The sequence below is a fragment of the Fulmarus glacialis genome, unplaced genomic scaffold, assembly GCF_000690835.1.
Source record: "Fulmarus glacialis isolate BGI_N327 unplaced genomic scaffold, ASM69083v1 scaffold45432, whole genome shotgun sequence".
NCBI lineage: Eukaryota > Metazoa > Chordata > Aves > Procellariiformes > Procellariidae > Fulmarus > Fulmarus glacialis.
The window spans coordinates 6521-27383 of NW_009200612.1; the positions used below are offsets into that span (position 1 = coordinate 6521).

General features: G+C 37.9%; 1 protein-coding gene across 1 annotated transcript; it reads left to right on the forward strand.

Annotated features, from left to right (window-relative positions):
- The first annotated feature begins 1415 nt into the window (after positions 1–1415).
- On the forward strand, positions 1416–17744 carry LOC104070460 (PDZ domain-containing protein GIPC2-like). The gene is made up of 5 exons (XM_009573663.1): positions 1416–1606; positions 4685–4865; positions 8051–8160; positions 8891–8972; positions 17499–17744. The coding sequence occupies exons 1-5, from the start codon at positions 1424–1426 to the stop codon at positions 17651–17653; spliced, it is 711 nt and encodes a 236-aa protein (XP_009571958.1). The 5' UTR covers positions 1416–1423; the 3' UTR covers positions 17654–17744.
- Positions 17745–20863: the final 3119 nt, after the last annotated feature.

Below are 20863 nucleotides of genomic sequence, written 5' to 3' on the forward strand. Positions count from 1 at the left end.
GCTGGTGTGGGCAGTGGCTGCAAGGGGGTTCAAGGTGCGCTCTGAAGGAAAATAATGTCCAGCAGATATGGGCAGGGGGTAGAAAAGTATCTACTTTTATCTCTTGTCCTGTCAGAGCCATGTGCATCCTGCTGGCAGCAGAGCCTTTGTCTGATGCTTTGCAGCCGTGGCTTTGCCACCTGTGCTGGAGGGCCAAATGGGGTGGCAAGTCGTCTTCTCTTCCCCTGCTTCCATTGCATGTGAAAGATGGTCTTTAGGGGTGCTCTTTGCCTTAGTGAAGTAGATTTTAGGGATTCTCCAAGTTTCTCTTGGAGCACAGAGTTTCTCTATTTTGGCTGCTGCCCTGTCCTCTCCCAGTGCTGCCCAGGAGGGCGGCTGTGCGGCGCCTCCCGCAGCCCTCACTCCTCTCCGGCTACAGCTTGGAAGGGAGTTGGGCAGGTGTAGTTACTCTAGCTGTGGGGAGGAGCATTGGGTTTGTTTTTTATTTTTTTTGGCTAGGCTGTTCAGTACAGCCTGTACTCAAAGAGCAGAAAGCCCAAAGCCTGCCCGGGGCTGGCCAAATTCCTCCATGCAGCACTGTGGTGGGCAAAAGCATCGTCTCTGTCCCCAAGCAGTACAGCTGGGTTCGTTTCATCCTGCCTACGCCCAGGACAATAGACCTCCCTGTTAAAGAACCACTGGTATAAGTGTAGGGATAAAAAGGAGTGCCTAACACTCAGTGCTGAAGGGAAATCCCTCAGAAAGGCTGATTTATGAAGAAAAAATTTGCCCTTTTACTTAGGTCTTGCTTTTACTAAGCTGAAACAGAGATGACCCCCACTTACGCTGGAGGAAAGGTGGGAAACTAAGCAAGCTTGTTGGAGAGAACGTGCTCTTGAGCTAATGGTGGAACACGTGGAGCAATAAAAAACATGTCATGCTCTCTCCTGTCATTTCTGTTTTGATGAGCTCCCTTTTTTCCCATGAAACTGCTTTCAAGCAGTTACATTTTGAAGCAGTCCCTAGTGATATTTGAATCCCATGGAATTTGAGGTGGGTGAACGATGGCGGTGGCTCTTTGGTTTGCTCACTCTAACCCCTGGAACAAGCTGTTCTGCTCTAGCTCTAGCTCAAGATGCCTGTGTCAGAGTTGGTGTGCTGGGACAGGCCAGAGAGGCTGCTCACACAGATATGCCTCTCTCCTTTGCTCCCTGCCAGCTCTTATCTGCAGAGTTTGAGCTATTGATGCTTCCTGTCATGTGCGTGGATGGGGACTATCACCTCTCCTGGGGCAGCTGGAGAAGGAGAGTTATCATCATTTCAGCTATCGATCTGTCAAAGAGGCCAGAACTATGCTCTTCCTTTTATTTTCCTATCAAGCTCACCAAACCTAATATACTATTAAACTTAAAGATAATGTGTTTGCTGTCCTCCTGCACAGATCATGTTTTGCACTTTGAACACTCATAAAGCTGATATGGACAAGCTCTTAGGTGCACAAATTGGCCTTGAAGATTTCATATTTGCCCACATAAAAGGACAACGAAAAGAAGTGGAAGTTCTTAAAACTGATGATGTGCTTGGGCTTACCGTTACAGACAATGGAACTGGCTGTGCATTTATAAAGGTAAATTTGATTACTGGTGAAATACTTTGTTCTTCAGAAGTTCCTGTTACTATAACAGTTTAATTATTGTTTTAATGATCCTGTAGAACTATAGAATCTTTTATTATCATATATATGGTAAGTAAAAAATAAAGTTGCTTTTCTTTAGGTACATCATTCAAAATTAGTTCAGCTATTTCTGTACTGCATGTCATTCAAAATTAGTTCATTTGTTCATTGCTTCTGTAATGTGTATCAGTTTTACAATGTGACCATTGTATTTTCCGACCTACCCTGAAGTCGTAGGTGTTAGATACTGCTTGCATCTGCCCCCTCCTTTCTTAAGTGATTTTCTAATGTCATTGATTAGGTGCTTATAGAACGTCTGTCACTCATGTGATAATGAGATCATGTTCTTTCAGTTTTTATGCCCCTTCACAAGGGCAGAAGCCTTTGTGCTGTATAAGAATAGGTGCAAGTACAGTGCTTTTCCAGCTTTCCAATATTGTTGCCTTAGATAGGTAGGATGAATTAAAAGGTGCTAAGGATATGGATTAACACAATTTACCACAATTAACTTGAGTAGCAACTATGGGCAGTAACATGTACAATATATTAATCATAACTGCTTTCCTCCTCCTCCTCTGTATGACCTCCAGATGTTTTGAGACAAATAGAGGCTGATGAAATGATGCTACCCTCCTTGCTAGACTAGGTATTTGGAACCTTAATCACATTTTCTGCCTTTTTTAGATGCTTTGCTCTAATTTAATCCAATTATCCATTGTTAGTGAGGCATTGGCAATTATCTTCGATTACTGCTGTCCCCATCACTGTTCTTACTGCTATTGTAAACAGAGCTTCTTGTATGGAGAGGTTGTAGTCTCTATTCGTTCTGTAGCTACCATGGATGTAAAACAAGGTGTGGTTTAGAAATAGGCTTGCTTGCCTTCGTTGTGGAAAAATGTGATTGAGATCATGCTTGAGAAAGTCGAGATGCAGTGGAGGTTTCAGTAAGCAGCTTAGCAAAATCATAGCCTCATTTTTATGTTTATAGACACAGAACTCTGAATTTCTAGTGGTAGCATCTGTGCAGTCCATAACATTCAGTCACGCTGCTGCTTACATGGTATTTTAAAAGAAGGCATTGAAAGCAGTGCTTCAGCAATTAAAGTTCATGTGTGCAGCACTGTACAGAGCATTACTCTCTCTGTGCTTGGTTGGTAATACGGGGAAAGAGAACAGCCATCACATAGACTACTGCATAATTGGAGCAGACTGGAAAATCCTCGCCACATTAGCAAAACAAGCTGTAATTTCCAGTAAATTGTATAAAACTTGTCTGAACAAATATATCACTGTCCTTGTACTGGTCTAATAAGCAGTATAATGAATATGGTGCAGTCTTTGTGGGAATGCATCAGTTTAAAGGAGTTTCTAGGAGCTTACTTTGTTGCTGTTGCATATTTAGTTAATGGATTTTTTAAAACAGCATAGAAAATACATAAACAAAAGTAAAAGCTGCATCTTTTTTATACTTGGTTGTCTAGGTAAATGACTAAGCAGAGACTTAGTCTTAAAGTCTCTACTTTAAAGTTTGATAGAATTCTTTTTGTTTCTATAATTACTTTCCTTGAAAAATTGTTACTATGTTCTATTAACAATTAACGATTAATATTTACTTATCTGTGGGTTGTTGAAAGCTGTTATGGGCTGTAGTAATTGGTGTTAGAATCCAAGTGAAGAAGAAAAGCTGAATGAGAATGAATTCACTACGTAGACAAAACACTGGCTGAAGTCTGGTGGGCACACTTTTGAATCCTGGCACCTGGTAACAGAAATGCATTTGGGACCTGGTTTCTGGTGTGTGTACGATACCCCCCTCTTCACTCACCATGAGGCTTCTTTTTGGTTTTAATCTAGGTTAAAGAAGAAAGTGCTAGAAGGAGTTAAACTCAGCCTGAAGCTAAAAATTGTTGCAGTGTATTATAGGACACTGAGCACAATCACACTTCCCACTGACTCTCTCAAATGGAGGCACGTATGTGGGCTCAGACATGCGCACATAAACTAGAAGCAGTTTTCTGAGATAGTTATGCAGCTAGGCTAGGTGTTATAGTAGTAGGTGGTAATATGTTTATCTCCCTTTTCTCAGTATTATCTCACTCAAAGTTAGCTTGAACAACATCAGTCTTAATTGAAAAGTACATTATTCAGGAAGATATTAGAATGAAATTCATATCTCTACAAAATATAAGATATTCTACTATGTTATAGCTTTTCTTTTAAATAGCCGTAGGATAATGGCTTCCACGACTTAGGCACGTGATAAACAAATATGACAGCACATAACAACAATAAACAGAATCACTAAAATTTTAAGTGTCCTTTAATTGACTTGATATATCATAGAGATCTTTTAAAGATTGTTTTTTTACCTCACTTTTTAAATTCCACTTCACAAAAACTATAATTACTAACTTCTGTTACATTTTGTGACCATTTTTATTTGTATTCCATGAGAATTTCTTATTCTTTGTTGTTATTTCAGAGGAAATACTTTAATATGCAGCTATATAGTTTGATGTGGAAAATGGTAGAAGTTCTATCACTATAGATAGGTCTTATTAAGACTAGCTCTTTATAGTATGTCATTTTTTAGTATATCACACACATTTTTTTATGTCCCTGGACTATACTTGAGAAGAGAAAAGTTCTGTTCCTATGCTTGTCAAGCTATTAAATCAAAATAAAAGCCCAAAACTCAATTAAACATTCACATTACTGACACGTTCAGTTTTAAAGCACAAAAATATTAGCTTATTCAGAAGCCTTAATTTCTAAAGTATGACTGCATTCTTTTTTTTTCCCCTGTTGATTTTACGTCCAATGCTTATTAAAATACTTTGTTTGCAAAATAATGCTTTCCAAAATATGTTTTATGAAAATCTTATAGACAAAATGCACTGCTGGTATAATAAGCTCAATGCTATTGATGTTGTTAACTGATATTCTTGAAACTCTGTGGTGTCACCTCTTTACCTTTTAAAGAAATGCTTCTAATTCTTTTTTTTTTTGTTTTTGTTTTTTAAACAATAGCGAATCAAAGAAGGTAGCCTGATGGACCAAACCAAAATGATCTGCGTGGGTGATCACATAGAGACTATAAATGGAAAAAATGTGTCAGACTGTCGGCATTATGAAGTTGCCAAAATGCTAAAAGATCTGGAGAAAGGTCAGATGTTTAAGCTGGAGTTGATAGAGCCTATGAAAGCATTTGGTGAGTGACCTGACTTCCCACCTTGTTCACTGGATATTGAAATCCCAACATTGGATTGCATTGTAAGTTTGTTTTCAGATTGCAGCCAGGTGTCCACCCAAGGTAACATAACTGCTACAAGAAAGTACGTTTGTTTTTTTTCCTTTGAAGTGGGAAATTTATGAATGGATTTTCTTCTATCTTGCTTTCTCCAGCAGTTATCCTGGTGTGGGGTGCCTCAGCCTGAGTCTCGGTTAAAGCATGGATCACTTCACTAATGCGCTGATCCTTGAACCTCCTCTTCTGTTTTCCTCTATTGATACATAATCCCTGTTCATCTGTGGGTCAGGTTTTTCTATTTCTGTACCCTTTACTGGGGACTGCACTCTCTAATGCAGAAGGATGCTGCAGAAAACACTGTCTAGGATTTCCTAGAGCACCTCCTTCGCTGCATGCCTGCCTGTTCTCCCCAGCTTTTTTGGGGCATCTCTAATCATACAGCAGGTATACTCAGAATTGGAAGAAAGCAGTATGGCAAAGCTGTGTCTCTACCTACCACCTGCATGCTATGAGAAAGTGATACTTGTATAGGAGGAATGCCTACCTGCTGCTAAGCCTTATGTATATTAATTTTATCAATGTGCTAAACAAACAAACAAAAAAAGTGGGTTTAGCTCAGGAAGTCAAAGTAGAGATTGAGTTTTAATTTTTATTCTCTCAATTTTTTATATACAGCCCCCCTCCCCAACCATGTGGCATTTTTCTGTAGTAAAAACTTCAAAATACTGCTAAATTATAAGTGTGTATGAGTCCTTGTGCACATCTGCACTAACAGCAAGTTCAAAACCACCATCTTCACCCCAGCAGCAAAAGTCCGAAGTGTTTATTTTTCAAATCTTTTTTTATCTGTTACTAGTTTACAACTGCTGTCATACACCAGTCTTGACACTTGGTGTCAGAATAGCAGCAGAAATTGAAAATGAGAGAAATTTGAAGATTTCTTTTTGCTTTTAGTGCTTTTATGAAGAATGAGGTTTATCAGTTAATCTCTAATGCGTTTGGATATAAATTGATACTCCTGTTAAGTAAATGTGTATGTTACACATTACGCTAAAGTAGTATTACATATTATAGTGTTGCAATTAGTAATATAGGAATACCTTTTTAATATGGGTCTATAATTTGTATTCAATGCTAAATGTGTTACATAGTCTATTTGTAAAGACCAGAATAAATCAGCATTTGATTGATGACTTCAGCCGTTAATTTAGTGGTAATTGCTTTAGTCAGGTGATTAAGATACCTTTTAGTCTGTCTGTGGTGTAGAGAAGGAAACCTGCTAATTCCATGGCAATACCTTCTATCTGACATTGAATTAAGAGAAATTAATTTACAAGTTGCAGTGCCCAATATGTTAGACTATCCTGCCTCTGGCCTTACGTGCAGTTAGGCTTTAGGCACAAATTTATTTGAGATATTGTTTAAGCTGCAGCATGCTGAGAATAGCCCCAGAAAAGACAACAAACAAGATCCAGATCCTGCTGAACAATACGTGCTGAATTTCTCTTAGTTTCAACACAAGTTTGTGAGGGTATAGAAATAAGAGACAAGCCTCTGTGTGAAATGACTAACTTTTACTTTTCTTCCTCTCAGCAGAATGTGAAATAAGTATTATTTACTGGTTGGATATCTTTCTACCATGTGCACACAGGCTGCCTCAGCTACTCTAGGCAAGGCTTGTAGCACAGAATTAAAGACTTGTCTGAATAAGATTGGTCCTTACCAGTCACAACCTGGCCCTCTATGAACTGGTGAAAAATTAATAGAAACAAAGTAAAGGCAGCATAATACAAACTCTACATTTAAATTACGTGAATATGAAAAATAGTTTCTGTGATGGCCAGAGCGCTTTGGTCTGAAGTATTGCAAATAAAGGTTATGTCAAGTCATGAGTTTTAAGGTGCTAACGGTGACAGAACTAGAAAAAGATGTATGTTGTATCAGGCATGACTTTTTGAAACAAGTCTAGCGGAAGTGATGACAATCTTAAGGATGTTTTAAACTGTTCTTGAAGCAATAAAAGGATTAAGGAAAAATGTTGATCCTAAGTATATATGTAAGAGACTGGGCCATATCTGTTTGTTAAAATAAAAAAAATTAAAATTTACTTTTCAAGACTTGTTCGGCAGAATAATCTGGATTTTTGACTACTTATGCACGAATGATGAGTTGGAATCTACCTGGGCAAAATGAATGTAGCATGTAAAAGTCTTGCCTTCAAGGAGAGCTTATTAGAAAGGCCTGCTGTTAAGAGGAGGAATAATGTGGTAGAGAAAACAGCACAGTTAAAAACAGTTCTGCAAAATTATCTCCTCTCTTCTAGCACTTTCCAGATTAGCTATGTAACTCCCATGTCAGTAAATTAATTAAAGCCTTGCCACTCTTGAATGTAAAATTATGTCCCAGAACAAGAAAGCTAAATCTTAAATGATTCCATACTCCATTTACTAACTGGGGTGCCGTTACCCAAGATTAAAGAAGGAAAGCTGAATTCAGGTTAAGAAAATTTTGGGTAAACCTGGATATTCTTGGTAGAGATTTATCAGGTATGAAATCATAACCTTGGTGAAACCAGTGGAAAAACTCCTGCAGATCTACTTATGGACATTTCACCTATGTGACTGCTAGTAATCAAATTGTTAGCTCAGCTCCATGTGGCTCATCATGACCTGTTGAGCAGTGGTGTTTGCACCATTGCATCAGTGAAAGATGGAAATGTTGCAATGCTAAACCTGCTACGTAGTCTGCCTGTAAAGACCAGGATAAATCAGCATTTGGCTGATGACTTCAGCCATTATCTAATATTAAGTAATAAATCCTTCTACTTTTCTGTAGAATAGGGAAATAAAATTATACAAAGTGCATATATGAAACTGAGTGCAATAGGCCTGCATAGATATATTGGTTAATGGAAATGCTAGCTTCAGTCAAGCAGATATCAAAGTTTGAAGACAAGAAATTGTCAGCAAAGCTGTACTTACGATACAGTTAATTTATAATTAATTTTTTACATACGTCTAGATCTTGATTAGAATAAAAAGTGAAGGTAATGTAATAGCCAAAGCAGATACATCATATTCTGACATACCATATACTTAGTTTTGTTTGGTTTTTTTTGTTGTTGTTGTTGTTTGTTTTGTCTTTAGAAAAGCTGGAACCAAGGTCCAAAGGTGGAACTCTGCCAGAGGCTAAAATCTCCAGAGGGAGAGAAACACTTCGGCTGAGAACCAAAGGCCCTGCTACTGTGGAGGAAATGGTATGGTTATCTTGGGGCCCTTCAATAGTTTAATCATCTAGCACCTGATTTATTCTTCCCCAAGGTTCATAAGGTAGAGTAGGAAGGAAAAATCTGGATGTTATGGGACTTAAGAAGACGACTGCCTTCTGCAGGGGAAAAATGCTTATATAAAGTTGAAGTCTAGCAGGGATAGGATGGGCCTGAGAAATCTGGAAACAGAGAGCCTGTATTTAGATGTCATGGATTATATTGATGAATTTAAGGTAGATTAGACCAAGGAGTGTTGAAAAGAGGGAAGGGGGAAAGAAAAGGGGAGGACAGTTGAAGAGTAGGTTCTGTTGCTGACATTGCAAAGTCCACCGGGCTGGTGTAAGGGCTGTTGTTAGGAGAGGCTAGTAATGTATGCTGACATGAATATGTGTAAAATCAGGATTAGGGTTTGGAAGAAGAAATGTTATTTATTCTGGGTTCCTCTAAAGCCGATGAGGATTTGATGAAGATCTGTATTGTTAGGAGATGTAAGCCCTTGTTTAGTTTGAATGTGAGAGCTGTGTGGCTTGATGTTAGGAGGAAGGCTCAGGTTTGTGAGAAGAGGGAAAGAGAGTAGAATAACATGTTTTACTTGTAGGTTTTGTAAGTCTAGGTGGCTAGGATGGGAGTAAGGATAATCGGTGGCAAATTGCTGGTTATTTTGAAATCTGCATGGATATAATCATACTGCTATTTTTCTCCCTTCATTTCAACAAAGCCAACTGAAGTTGAAGAAAAAGCAATTAAAAAAGTGGATGAGCTTCTTGAAACATACATGGGGATAAGAGATATTGAATTAGGTGAGTTTTTAACAGATACATTACTACAAGATTAAACCATTTCTCATTTTCTGTAGTCTAAAATTTATTGAGTACTTAGTCTCTGGGTGTAAGCGAAGCAAAATTTGTCCAGCATGCAGTCTCAAAAACTTGCCTCTATTTCTGCAAATGTGCATCTCTGATAAAAAAAAAGAATCTCTCACTACAAGCCTTATGATGTGATTAATTAATCCTCTATTCTTCCTGCACATTATCTATACACTCTTGCATGAATTATTTAGTTGTTTGCCATTAACTGTCATCACTGTATTCGTTCTGGCGTATATTTTCTAGTGGAGCTTGTGTGTACCACATTTAAGGATTGTTAAGGATAAGCCTATCTATTTGCTTTTTTGCTCTTTTGCCCCTTGGCTTAGAGACATCAAAGTTGATTACTAAAGTTTGAATCTGAGATCTTCATCAGTGAAAGGGCAACTATTTAGCAAGGGAACTGACAGAGTAATTGCACAAATTTATCAAATTCTCTAAAGCTGGTGTTCTGAAGAACATGGGAAATTTTCCAGAATATTTACTAGCTACGACAATCATCAATTTATAATGAAAGAAACTATTCAACCCCAGTGTCATAAGTTCCTTAAAACTGCTCCAAACTTGTCCTTGCAGCTGTTGCTTCTCTCTGTTAATCTGACAACAACTAAATAGGAACTTCTGTTTGTATGGGAAGAAGCTGCAGTCTAGCTGAGTGAGAAGTGCTGCTGTAGCCAGCTGTGGCTGGGTGTAATCCTCATACGATCTTGTGGAACTGCTAATACTGAGACAAAGAGGGAGGTATTTATTGTTATGGTAATATCTAAAAAAATCAGCCAAGAATTAGGAAAGGATAAGCAAAATGGAAAGCGATCTTGAAAAGAAAGCTTTTATGAGAGAGAAGTGGAGGAGACAAAGCAGAAGAGAAAATAGGTCTGGCATGAAGCTAAGGGCAAAGCAGGAGGGTTGGACAGGCAGCAGTTAGCACAGAGGAATGAGAGCAACAAGAGATTATCTGAATAGCCAAAAGTCCTTTGTTGGCTGCTCCTACCGGCAAGCATCTGATTGGCAGCTTCTACTAGTTTTCTCACAGGGAAAATTGTAGGTAAAGTATTATTTGTTCCCCAGCCTAAGGTAGGTGGGTGTCCTGGCATAGAAGACAGAGCGGAGCTGCCCAAAACTTGTGAATTCTGTTTTGTAGGTAATATCTAAACTTTCCAATTCCCAGAAAACTAAAAATTCTCAAAAATTCTGTTCCCAGCAACTCTAATATGTGATGCCCCTGCCATGTAATGCTCCTAGGAGCCCTGCGTTGTGCTGACCCTCTGTTTGGGTTAGGTTGGATCCCATGTCCTGTCGCTCTCCTGCAGCCTCTGCTGCTCAGTCCATCTCTGGCTCAGGCTTCAAAGCTCCAAGTCTCGTGCCCGCCGTCCCTCTGGGAGCTGTTTTTGTCCTGCAGCTGTTGCAGTCCCAGCTTAAGCCGGGTTTCTGAAGGATCCTGTCCTTGCAGGTTACCTCCAAGGTCCCCAGGCTCCTGGCCCTACAGGAATAAGCAGCGATAGGTGTTCTGGTTTTGGTGTCCATAGCCCAGAACCCTGAGATCTAGGCTAGAGCATGGTTTCTTGGGATGTTGAGGTGTGCTATGCTCTGCTATGTGAGAGGAAGCAAGTTCCCGTGGGAACTGGTGTTCCCTGTGTTTTTGGCTCTCAGTACTGTAATGGGATGGCTCTTGTACAGTAGACTGAGGAGTTCAGCTTTCAGGACATATGGCTGAACTGATTGCCAAGCACCTGGTAGAGTTTTCTCATGAATTCCTTGATTTTTTTTTTTTTTCTTTTTTTTCCCCAAAAGATCTAATGTCCTTCATCTTTCAATACGTAGTTTGGAAAGTTTCAAAGAATGCCTTAAAAGAACGCTCAAAGAAGGAAGAGGTCTTTGTACTCAAAGATAGTCTCTTCTTCCCAACTGGGTTGTTGTTTTGTCCTTCACCTCTCCCTTCTCTTCCTCCCAAAAAGGCAGTGAAACAAAGAGAAACTGTCAGGAATCAAAGACTACAGGGTTCATGTAGCTTTAGTTTGCACCTTTGAAGCCATTTCCTAAAGTTCAAATCTTAGAGTTGAGGGCCAACGGTGATGACAAAAAAAAAGTTTTATCATTTTTAAACAATTAAACAGCTCTAGGACTCTTTACGAAAGGAGGGCTAATCACCTGTCACAAATCTGTTCAATTAACATGTCAGTTTTTCATACACTGGATGTGATCAGTCATCCATGAAAATGAAATATGAGGAAAGGATTCATTCAGAGAATGCCAATCACCACTCAGCTAGAAATTTCACTCATTACTCAAGCCAGATTAGTTGAAAATGCAAGTCATCACAATGCGACAGCCGACAAGTGATTAAGATCTCAATCATTGCTCATTCCCATGTAGTTGTGTTTGTCAGAAGCTTTGGATGTCAGTTAATATTGCTCTTTCATCTCCATTAAAATGACACTTCCATGGTGTGATTGAATTCTAAAACAGTGCCCCAGTTTTAAGCCAGAAGTTAGAAAGAAAGGAAAGAAAAAATAATGTAAAATTACAGACAGAATTAAAGATGAGATAAGGCCCTTAATTTTTGCATAGTTAAGTATCTTGACAGAATGGCTGACTAAATCTACACACAAATCCCTAAGTTGGAGCAAAATGCTTGGAAATCATTTAATGGAAATGCGTACACTTACTTTTTTGGTTTTGGCACAGTTTTTTATTTTCAAAGATCTAAATGCTGTTGAGATTTACATACCTGCCTTTTGAATGCACATTTACCTTTTTACCTCTTTACTCTATTTTACTGAAAACTGGACTTAATCTGCAGAAGGGACACTTGGCTCTGGAAATATATTCCTCAGCCATTTTATGGGCACATTAGAAATTGGGCCAATGCTTGACTTCAGCCTTCTTTAAAACATTAATGCGCCATTGAGAGGTAATTCAGATTATTTTAAATCCTGTCAGTGCTTTCTGGTAAAGGAATGTGAACAGTTGATTAATAGGAGGGATTCAGGAAGCAATGTTCTGGGTGGGAGGAAGCCTGGATCTATGGGATCCAACCCCAGAATGCTACCGATGGAAAAACGATGGCAAAAAGGGCTTCCTGTCCAACTTTTTTCTTTCAGCATCTTTTGGCTAGCTCTTCATCCACGGATATTTTGTTCTGTTTTGTTCTATTTTTACTTTGGATGATTATTTCCTTTTTGTTGTTCCCTGTAACATTGTCAGACATTACATATGTTTGCATGTTCTCCATCTCTGGAAGACTTTCAAATCTACTTCTCACTCTTGACTTTATTTTTCAAACTTACCATCTAGTCAAAATGTCCTAACAGGTTTAAACTTTTTGTCGCCCAAGCTTCTTCTCTTGGCTCATTGATCCAACCCAGCAATATTGGATACCTGTTTTTATCTTGAAAAGCTTTGACTAAAGTGATATTCTCCCTGAATCTGTGGTTTCTGCTCCTTCTGTCACCAGACTTCCTTTCCCAAAGGATTTTATTGTATACACTTTGGGGTATATTGTTTATGACTGTTCATTTACTCTGAGAGAATAATGGGAGTTTTGTGAAAAAGGGAAAGATAGCAAGTCTGGTTAAACAAGAAAACTTATCTACTTCAAGAAGAATTAGTACTTAATAAAAAGAAACAAGAAGAAAGGATATTTCTGATGGTTCCTTGAGTGCCAGATCTGACAATGCTCAACATAAAACTAAAACCAAGTAATGTTAAACACTGGAAACTGCACTGACATGCTTCATTTTCTGTCATGTCGTAAGGAAGCTGAACGTGAATTTTGGCTCTCTTAACGTGTCAGACCAGCATAATATTTGTTACCTTTTGATGAAAGCAAAGCGTCTGATAGCATTACAGCTAAATAAATATTGAAGTTTCTGTTAAGACTTCTGAAAAAGTTTTTTTAGAAGTTACAGAATAGGATATAGGTAGTAAAACCACTATGTAAGGTAGATAATAACAATGGCGGACAGATCATAGCTTTCGTGGCCTGTGCCACGTGTGTCTATTAAAAGTGAAAATAAGGATTTTGTGAAAGATCTTTGAAGTTATTTTAAAGGGACTAGGTTTAAAAAGGCAACATACTTCTTTGTTCATATTCTGAGAAGCCTGATATTGAGGTTCTCAGTTAAAGTTGAGAAGACTTCTAATTCCTTTCATCACTTTTAAGTTTGCTGAACTTTTTACATTTTATATAAAAATTTCTCAGGTATGAGCATTGCCTGAAGTGAGATTTAAAAAAAAAAATAAATCTGAAAACAATTGGGGCTATCTGGAGTGTGGAAAAATATTCTATTGGAATAAAATTCTTGTAATCACTTATTGTGCAGCTGTTACAAGAAGCAGTGGGGGGAAAGGAAGGGGAGTGGAGGCAATTTGGCACGGAGCTGTCACCCTCTGAGAACCAGTAAAGTTTTCTTCAAATTGGCAAGTATCTGCTAAATGCCTTGGCAATCATTAGTTTTTGATTTGCCTTGGGAATTACGCATTGCAAATGTCATTGTGTAAACATGCATGTTCTGCACAGCTGTGCCTACCAGGGGATGCCATCCCGTGTCTGCGTCAACTGCCTGGGGAAATAAGAATGTGTACACTGGGTGGGAGAGAAGACTGGTCAGCTGCAGCGTTCCTGTATGTATGAAACTAGTGAGGCAGGGTTCAGCTTTGCGCATTCGTATACATCAGTGGTACAACTTCTGTGTGAAAATCAGGAAGGATGGCTTGCGTCTTGCATTAGGATTTGCTGTACGGTAATACAACTCTGCTGACACGAGAGGTCAGCACCAAGCTGTCGAACGTACAAACCAGCAGTAACGAGGCTGCGATCTCTCCACAGAAGCATATTTCATTACATCAGGTGAATCTGGGAAGGGGAATGTGCTTTAATAAATATAGTATATTAAATGTACCCTAGTAGTGCTGATTACGCTTGCTTAATACAGTTGAAAACACTTTTATCTGAGGCTGCTGCTTTCGCACGGCAGTGACATTCTGACTCCTGCTTGACTGGGTTGAAAGTTGTCTTGACTATCTGAGTTTAGTGGATTTTGTTTTCAAGTTTGGTAAATCCATAATAAACTCTTTTAAAGTTCTATTTCATAATTTGGGAAGCTCAATCTTTAAAGAAAATTGTGTTTGAAGTAACCTTTTCTGTTAATGAAAGAGTTTATTACGTGTAATTCTGAGGTTTCAGCTAGGGCAGTTGGACTGTAATATAATGCTGTGTTGTCTTGTTTTATTGCTGCTGTCTGTATCATATGGCTCTTTCGTATGCCTTGACCAATTTATCTTAAAACTGGCTAAACTCCTTGCTCCCACTCTTTCTGTTGGAACACTTGTCTAGATCCTCACTCTGTTGATGGCAACTTTTTAAAAATATCTTGAGTAACTGTATCTAGACACGTTTGCTCTTGTATCACCTTGCACAGCTCTTCTCCCTCCAACCCTCTCCAGTGTCTATTTAGAGTAAATTCATATCCTGGTTCATATCCAGAAATCTGTGAAGTTTAAATTACACCCTTTACCTCATTACCTGCAGGGTTGCTCCTCTGTAAGTACCTTCTTATGCCACGGTGTCAGGGGATATAGGGTGGCACTGATAGGACAAATATTTGTCTTCTGTCGGGAACAAGAGTCCCCTGTTTAATGCCTGTTTCCCATCCAGACTCCTCTCAGTCAGTGTCCCAGGAACTTCACAGGGGACACAGAAAGAATCAGCGCGTCAGGGTTAGGGTTTCTTCTGGCAGGGAAGCAGGTCTTGAGCTTCCTTGCGAACCACTAGTGGTGCCCGGGAAGCTGGTTATGCTTGAATTGTCTCGATCACAGCGTTTCGTTTGTCGAGATTCACGTAAATTTTCGTTGGACTGCTTTGTGTAGTTTGGCGCACTGTGATTCAGTTTGAAGCCTCACGTCTGAACGTAGTTAAAACCAAAATGTCAAATTTCTTCAGTAAAAATTACTGTTGCTGATGTCTACAGTGTGGACTATGGCTCAAGTTTGCTCACAGCTTGCTACAAGCTTGCATAACAGCAAACACTGTTTGCCAGAAATTCGTAACTGTCAATAAACTTGAGCTGTGTGTCAGGTCAACAAAATAATATTAAATACATTTAATAAAACTTCAGAGCAGGGGAAGTTTCTTTTCCTTTTTATCAGAGAGATTTTGCCATGTTGATACAGCACAGTACATGCAGTAGACGGCAGACTGTCCCAGTGAAGATGGTCTTCCGTGGCTTCAGAACTTTCTTCCCTTTCTCAGGCACTGTAATACAAGTTTTCCATTCGGAAATCCCTCTGAGAAAAGGCTAGAAGCTATCAAATCCTTCAGCGTGACACTTGAATTTGATATGCTTACGAAGAAAACGGTGGTTACTTGATGTATAACAAAAGATGGAGGACATCTTGCAGTTTAAGGCAGGTGTGTAAAGTAATCACGAAATGAAGCAGACTTCGAGGATTTAATTTGTTGTACAATACTGTCATTTCTTGTGAATGTGAACAGAGGCTGTGGAGGAGAGAGCTAGCTCAGAAAATAAACTGCATTCAGCAGTGCTGTTTGTGCTGAGTCTGTTCTACAGTGTCTTCTGCATCCCTCAAACCATGATAGCCTGTTGCCAGTAGTTCTCCTGGCCTAGCTTAACCAGGAGAAACTGGTTAAAAAGCTGATGCTTTTCATCCTTCAGGGAGGTGCAGGTGCCATGATCAAGGGAGGTTTGAGCCCTCACAGTTTTGATTTGCTCTAATATCCCTGCGTTGCCAGTATCCAGTTTTGTTTGGCATAGACTTGTAATTTGTTCTAGAATCTGAGAAACTGCGCAGTGGCTAGAGGTGAGGGATGAGCACAGCAGCTAAGGACTGAGTCCTAAGCAATGACCCCAGTATAGCCATTTCCAAACTGAAGTCTAAAACTTGGTAAATTCTGATACTTGGGTGTTAAATAAGAGAAAATGCTGTATAGCATGGGTATACAAGATATCACAGTCTACCTCTGTGGTATCAGACCTCTCTGCTTTAACTTTCCTGGGTACTAAGATGTTCCTAGTCTTTGGTGGCTCCGGTTTATTGTGCACAGCAGCAAGGCCTTTCCCATTTGCACAATTTGAACCACCTGGCTGAGACTTCCAGAAATAACTTTGATCTTTTTCACTTCATAGTGGCATAAGCACAAACTTTCCCAGCCTTGCGGGTGCTATAAATTAAAGACTTGCTTTTCAGAGCTGGAGGTAATAATAACTGAAGCAAACTCATGCACTGAAATTAGTTACTGTTTAGTTTGGATGGTACTGAAAAAATATGTAGATCCAAGCAGAAGAATAATGTGGCTCACAATAAATGCCTCAGTCTCTTTACAACCTGGAGGTGTCTTTTGGGTTAAAAAATTAAGCCAAAGTTAATTAAATTTAAAGAAAAGTAAGCTGAAAAATTAAATAAATCTGTTTGAGGTCATATGGTGGTTTCTTGAGAGCACAACTTCTTTCAGGCAGTTGCAAACTTACTGTATCCAATACCTAACAAATCAGATTTTTATTTTCTCTGTATTTTACACAACACGTTAGCCTAGTATTACACAACACATGAGCCTAGTATTTGAATTCTTGTTTTCTAAAGTAGGGTATTCAAGTGTTTTCTCTAGGCCCATTTATCATTACTCCTTTCTAAACGCAGGTCATGCTCAACATTTTAAACTCGTAAAACGTGGGTTGTTGCTAGCAAACCCACACTAGCTTGGTTGCATGTATCTATTATGCAGGCTGTATGTTGTTTTCCATGTTCAAAGCCTATGCCTTTCGGCTTTCAGTGAAAAGCTTGGCCACTTTAAACTCTGACTTGCTGAGATCTTTTCTTCGTTGTTTGGAGGAGAACATTCAGGTTTGCCTTTTGATCTTCTGGTTTAGATCAGCAAGCTCATATCAAACTCACTGAAGTTGGTGATGAACTGGCATGGGTCTTGTTATCGCAGAAGAGTTGTGCTTAACCTTGTTTTTAGACCCATGCTTCATGTGCCTTCAGTAATGAGTACAGAATATAATTTAATAAGATTAAAATGAAGGTTCATTGAATTCAAAATTAAACCTCTGCCATACAAACAGAAGAATACATAACAAGCACTCCAAGGAAGCTCTCCTGTTTATGACCCATGCTTCATGTGCCTTCAGTAATGAGAATATAATTTAATAAGATTAAAATGAAGGTTCATTGAATTCAAAATTAAACCTCTGCCAAACAAACAGAAGAATACATAACAAGCACTCCAAGGAAGCTCTCCTGTTTATCAGAGCAGAATGTAGCTAGTGTGTGGGGATTTAAGTACATAATTCCTATTGAATCCTAAATTCAGTAGGTAAGCTTTACATCTCCCTAAGCTGACCTTACCTGGTTTTGAAAATAGACATTTAAAAACTATCTTGGCCATATATGTTAGCTGTCACTTTCATGATAATTACATTATTTTGTTCTGTTGCTTTTTAGCTGCAACAATGGTGGAAGCTGGAAAAGACAAGAAAAACCCAGATGAATTTGCAGTGGCATTGGATGAAACTCTTGGAGACTTTGCATTTCCAGATGAGTTTGTCTTTGATGTATGGGGAGCAATAGGTGATGCTAAGCAGGGACGACTGGAATGAGAACTGTGCAATTTATCAATTCCTATTTGAAAATCCAAAATTATTTTTGAATACGTACATCAGAATTTTAATACTTTTATTAATATGAATCCAGGGTGCTCTGTGTAAGTATTCTTATCTGAAACTTCCTTTTGCAAAGGAAGGTTTCTAATGGAAATATGAAGATAAACCCAAAGTTCTGACAACGGCACATTTAAAACAAACATTTAATTTACATGTAGAAATCACTGTGAGGAGTGTGTCAAGGAGATATATTTATACAGACATTGTATGAAAATTAGGTATTTTTTATTGCACATACACTTCGATATCAATATTCTGAAAGTGTTAGACATATGCAACAAAGAGTTGGATTATTTTATCTCTTCCTTAGAAAGGTTTATAAACTTGCTGAAAAACTACCTAGCTACACACTGCAGTTCCCTGGTCTTCTGTTGTTCTTATGTATTCATGTACATCACAGTTTGGCCTGGATGTAGTCTTTTCCGTAAACAGAGCTGGGAAGAAGCTACCATGTTTCTGAAGAACCTGAGTTCAGGAAAAAATAAATGCCTCTGAAACATGAGAAATAAGATCTTTGAATAAAGAAGACTTGCTTTCATTTGAGTCATAAAACACACTGTCTGGGTATTACTGAGATGAGTAAGTATAATAGAAATGCTTAAACCAGGAAGCTGCTGCTTTATTCAGATGCTGTACTATTGCAGTAGGAACTGCATAGGAAGAAACAAATGTTAATTTTGATTACTATTCATATATTTGAATAATATCTGTGATCTGGCACTGGAGACTATAATGTATGACTAAGTGCTTAATTGATCTTTGCATATGCTGAATGATTTGCTGAGATCCTATGCAGTTCCCCTCTTGTCTGTTTTTTTTTCAACATGGCAACGTAGGAGAGACATTGAAGGTGTTCAAACCTGGAAGATACTATTGTAAAGCCACAAACAATTGCAGTTTGAATGCAAATGCGTGCCTAAACCCTGAAAAATACATTAAACTAATTTTAGATGTTAGGATTTACAATTATATTGCACAGAAGCATTTATTTTAACTGACAATATTTTACTAATAAATCTCAGATTATTAAAAATGAACTGTCTCTTTTAACACATCTGCTGTGCCTGCATTTATCCTCCTGTTCACTCTGTATTTAATGAAGAGCAATGCAGTAAGTTTTGGTTTTACTCATAACTAGATTCTTTATCAGTTTTTACTGTGCTTGGTTTTAATCAAGACAGATATTTGTTCATTTGTTTAGAAAAAGCTACTTTCAAGTGATTATTATAGCCAAATAACACGCCATGAGTGTCCTTGAAAATGAAATTGAACAAGAATGTGGGGCCTGACCTGGGAAGGTGTCATAGCTTTTTAGTATTTTTATATTTGCGTAAGCATATAAAATAATAGGTATTATAAAAGTTTTTTCTAAATCACTACCTAGTTACTTTTCTTCTGAGGAAAATGTCTTTCACTGTCTTGCAGAGATCTCTTTAAAATAAAGACTATGCTAATAATTTTACACATTCTATGTCAGTGATTTTTTTTTTTTGTCTAAACCCATGACACTTTGAAGTATCATTGAGAGAACAGGTCCTCATTCTCTTTACTATGTTATTTAGGAAGACTTCTAAACTCCATTTCAGTCTTTTGCAGTAAGTGAATATTTTTTCTAGTTATGAAATATTGCATGAAGTCTTATAAATACGGTTCAGTGGTCTTTCAATGGGGATCATCTCCAATTTTATAAATGCTGTTGTGAGTATTTTGCTCTTGTACGTGTGATTTAAGGACAAGCTTTCACATAATGTAGATACTCCCTTTTATGAAGTGAGTAGTGCAGAGCAGTATGGAGGTCATATATTTTATTGTATTTAAGAAGTTCAAAGGTGTCAAAATTTCTCTTAATTGTACTAGTACCTCATATCACCAGTGTGGGATGAAATTGATATGTATCTTCAAACAGGTGTGATCATTATCAATTTCTATATGTAGAAACACATATAGATACAAAAATTTAGGCTATTCTCAACTTACGAGAGGTAAAAATATATAATTTTACAAGAAAATTTGAATTGTAGTAAAACTTGAAAATAAAATTAAAGAAACTTTGTAAGGAGGTTGTTAAATTTTATACATCCCATAGCTCAACTGGGGCCATGAGGATGTATTATTTTGAGAAAGGAGTGTAATTTTAGGACAGAGAGCGCAAGGTGGATAGCATTTCTCTGTATTTAATAATTGTAAGTCTGAGCCCACAATCTTCCATTGCAGTTGAGCATGCTCTCTGTCTTGCACAGGGCTACTTTAACTGAAGTATTGTGGGCCATATCATTGATTCTTTAAACTTCTTTTAAGTGAAAAGGAAAAATGAAATGTCAAGAATTCCCTGTCGGTTTTAAATTGTTTTATATAAAACTCAAATGTCAAATTTTATGGAAATATTTATGTACACTAATGTTAGTAACCAACATGCCACTGATTATAAAATCAATTAAAGTTAAGAATTCCTTCTTAAACAGCAAAAAAAAAAAAGTACTACGGAAGAGTCGTATTATAAAATAATACGTACCTGTTACCTGTAGCAGATAACTCCTCATGTGTTTTCGCTGTTCATTTTATTTTGAGAAATTAATGTTGTTCAATCAATTTATCCTCAGAGGATAATTTGTCTTATTACACTGATAAAGTAGCGAGATAAAAATAATCTCTGAAGCTCTAATTCTGCACAGAGCTGTCTCTTGTCATAGTGGCCTCTCTTTGTGGAGTTTATTTCAGAACTGAGATATAAATAGTGATTGCAATTACTAGCATTTACTGCAATAAAGTATGTCGATATATCTTAGTAATTTCTCTGAGTTCTCATGTACGCATACACTATTTCCAGCACATAAGATGTAATGGTACCACTACCCAATTTAGCAGATTATTTGCATTTTCCAGCTACGCGTGAATAAGTTGTCACATGAAAATCACACTATCTTGTAAAGTATGATAAATACTTCTTGCTCTTTGTAATGATTTGTGTAGTAAATAATGTTGTTTTTACTAATGAAATGCAGCCTGGAGATGCCTTTAAAACCTAATCAATAATGACACTAAAGCCTTTGCGTGCTTTGTAGCGTGAAAATGTCATTAAATGTCATTACAACAATCTCCCAAATTGATTTGAAGTACTAGTTCTAGTTAATGTAAGTGCTGATCAGA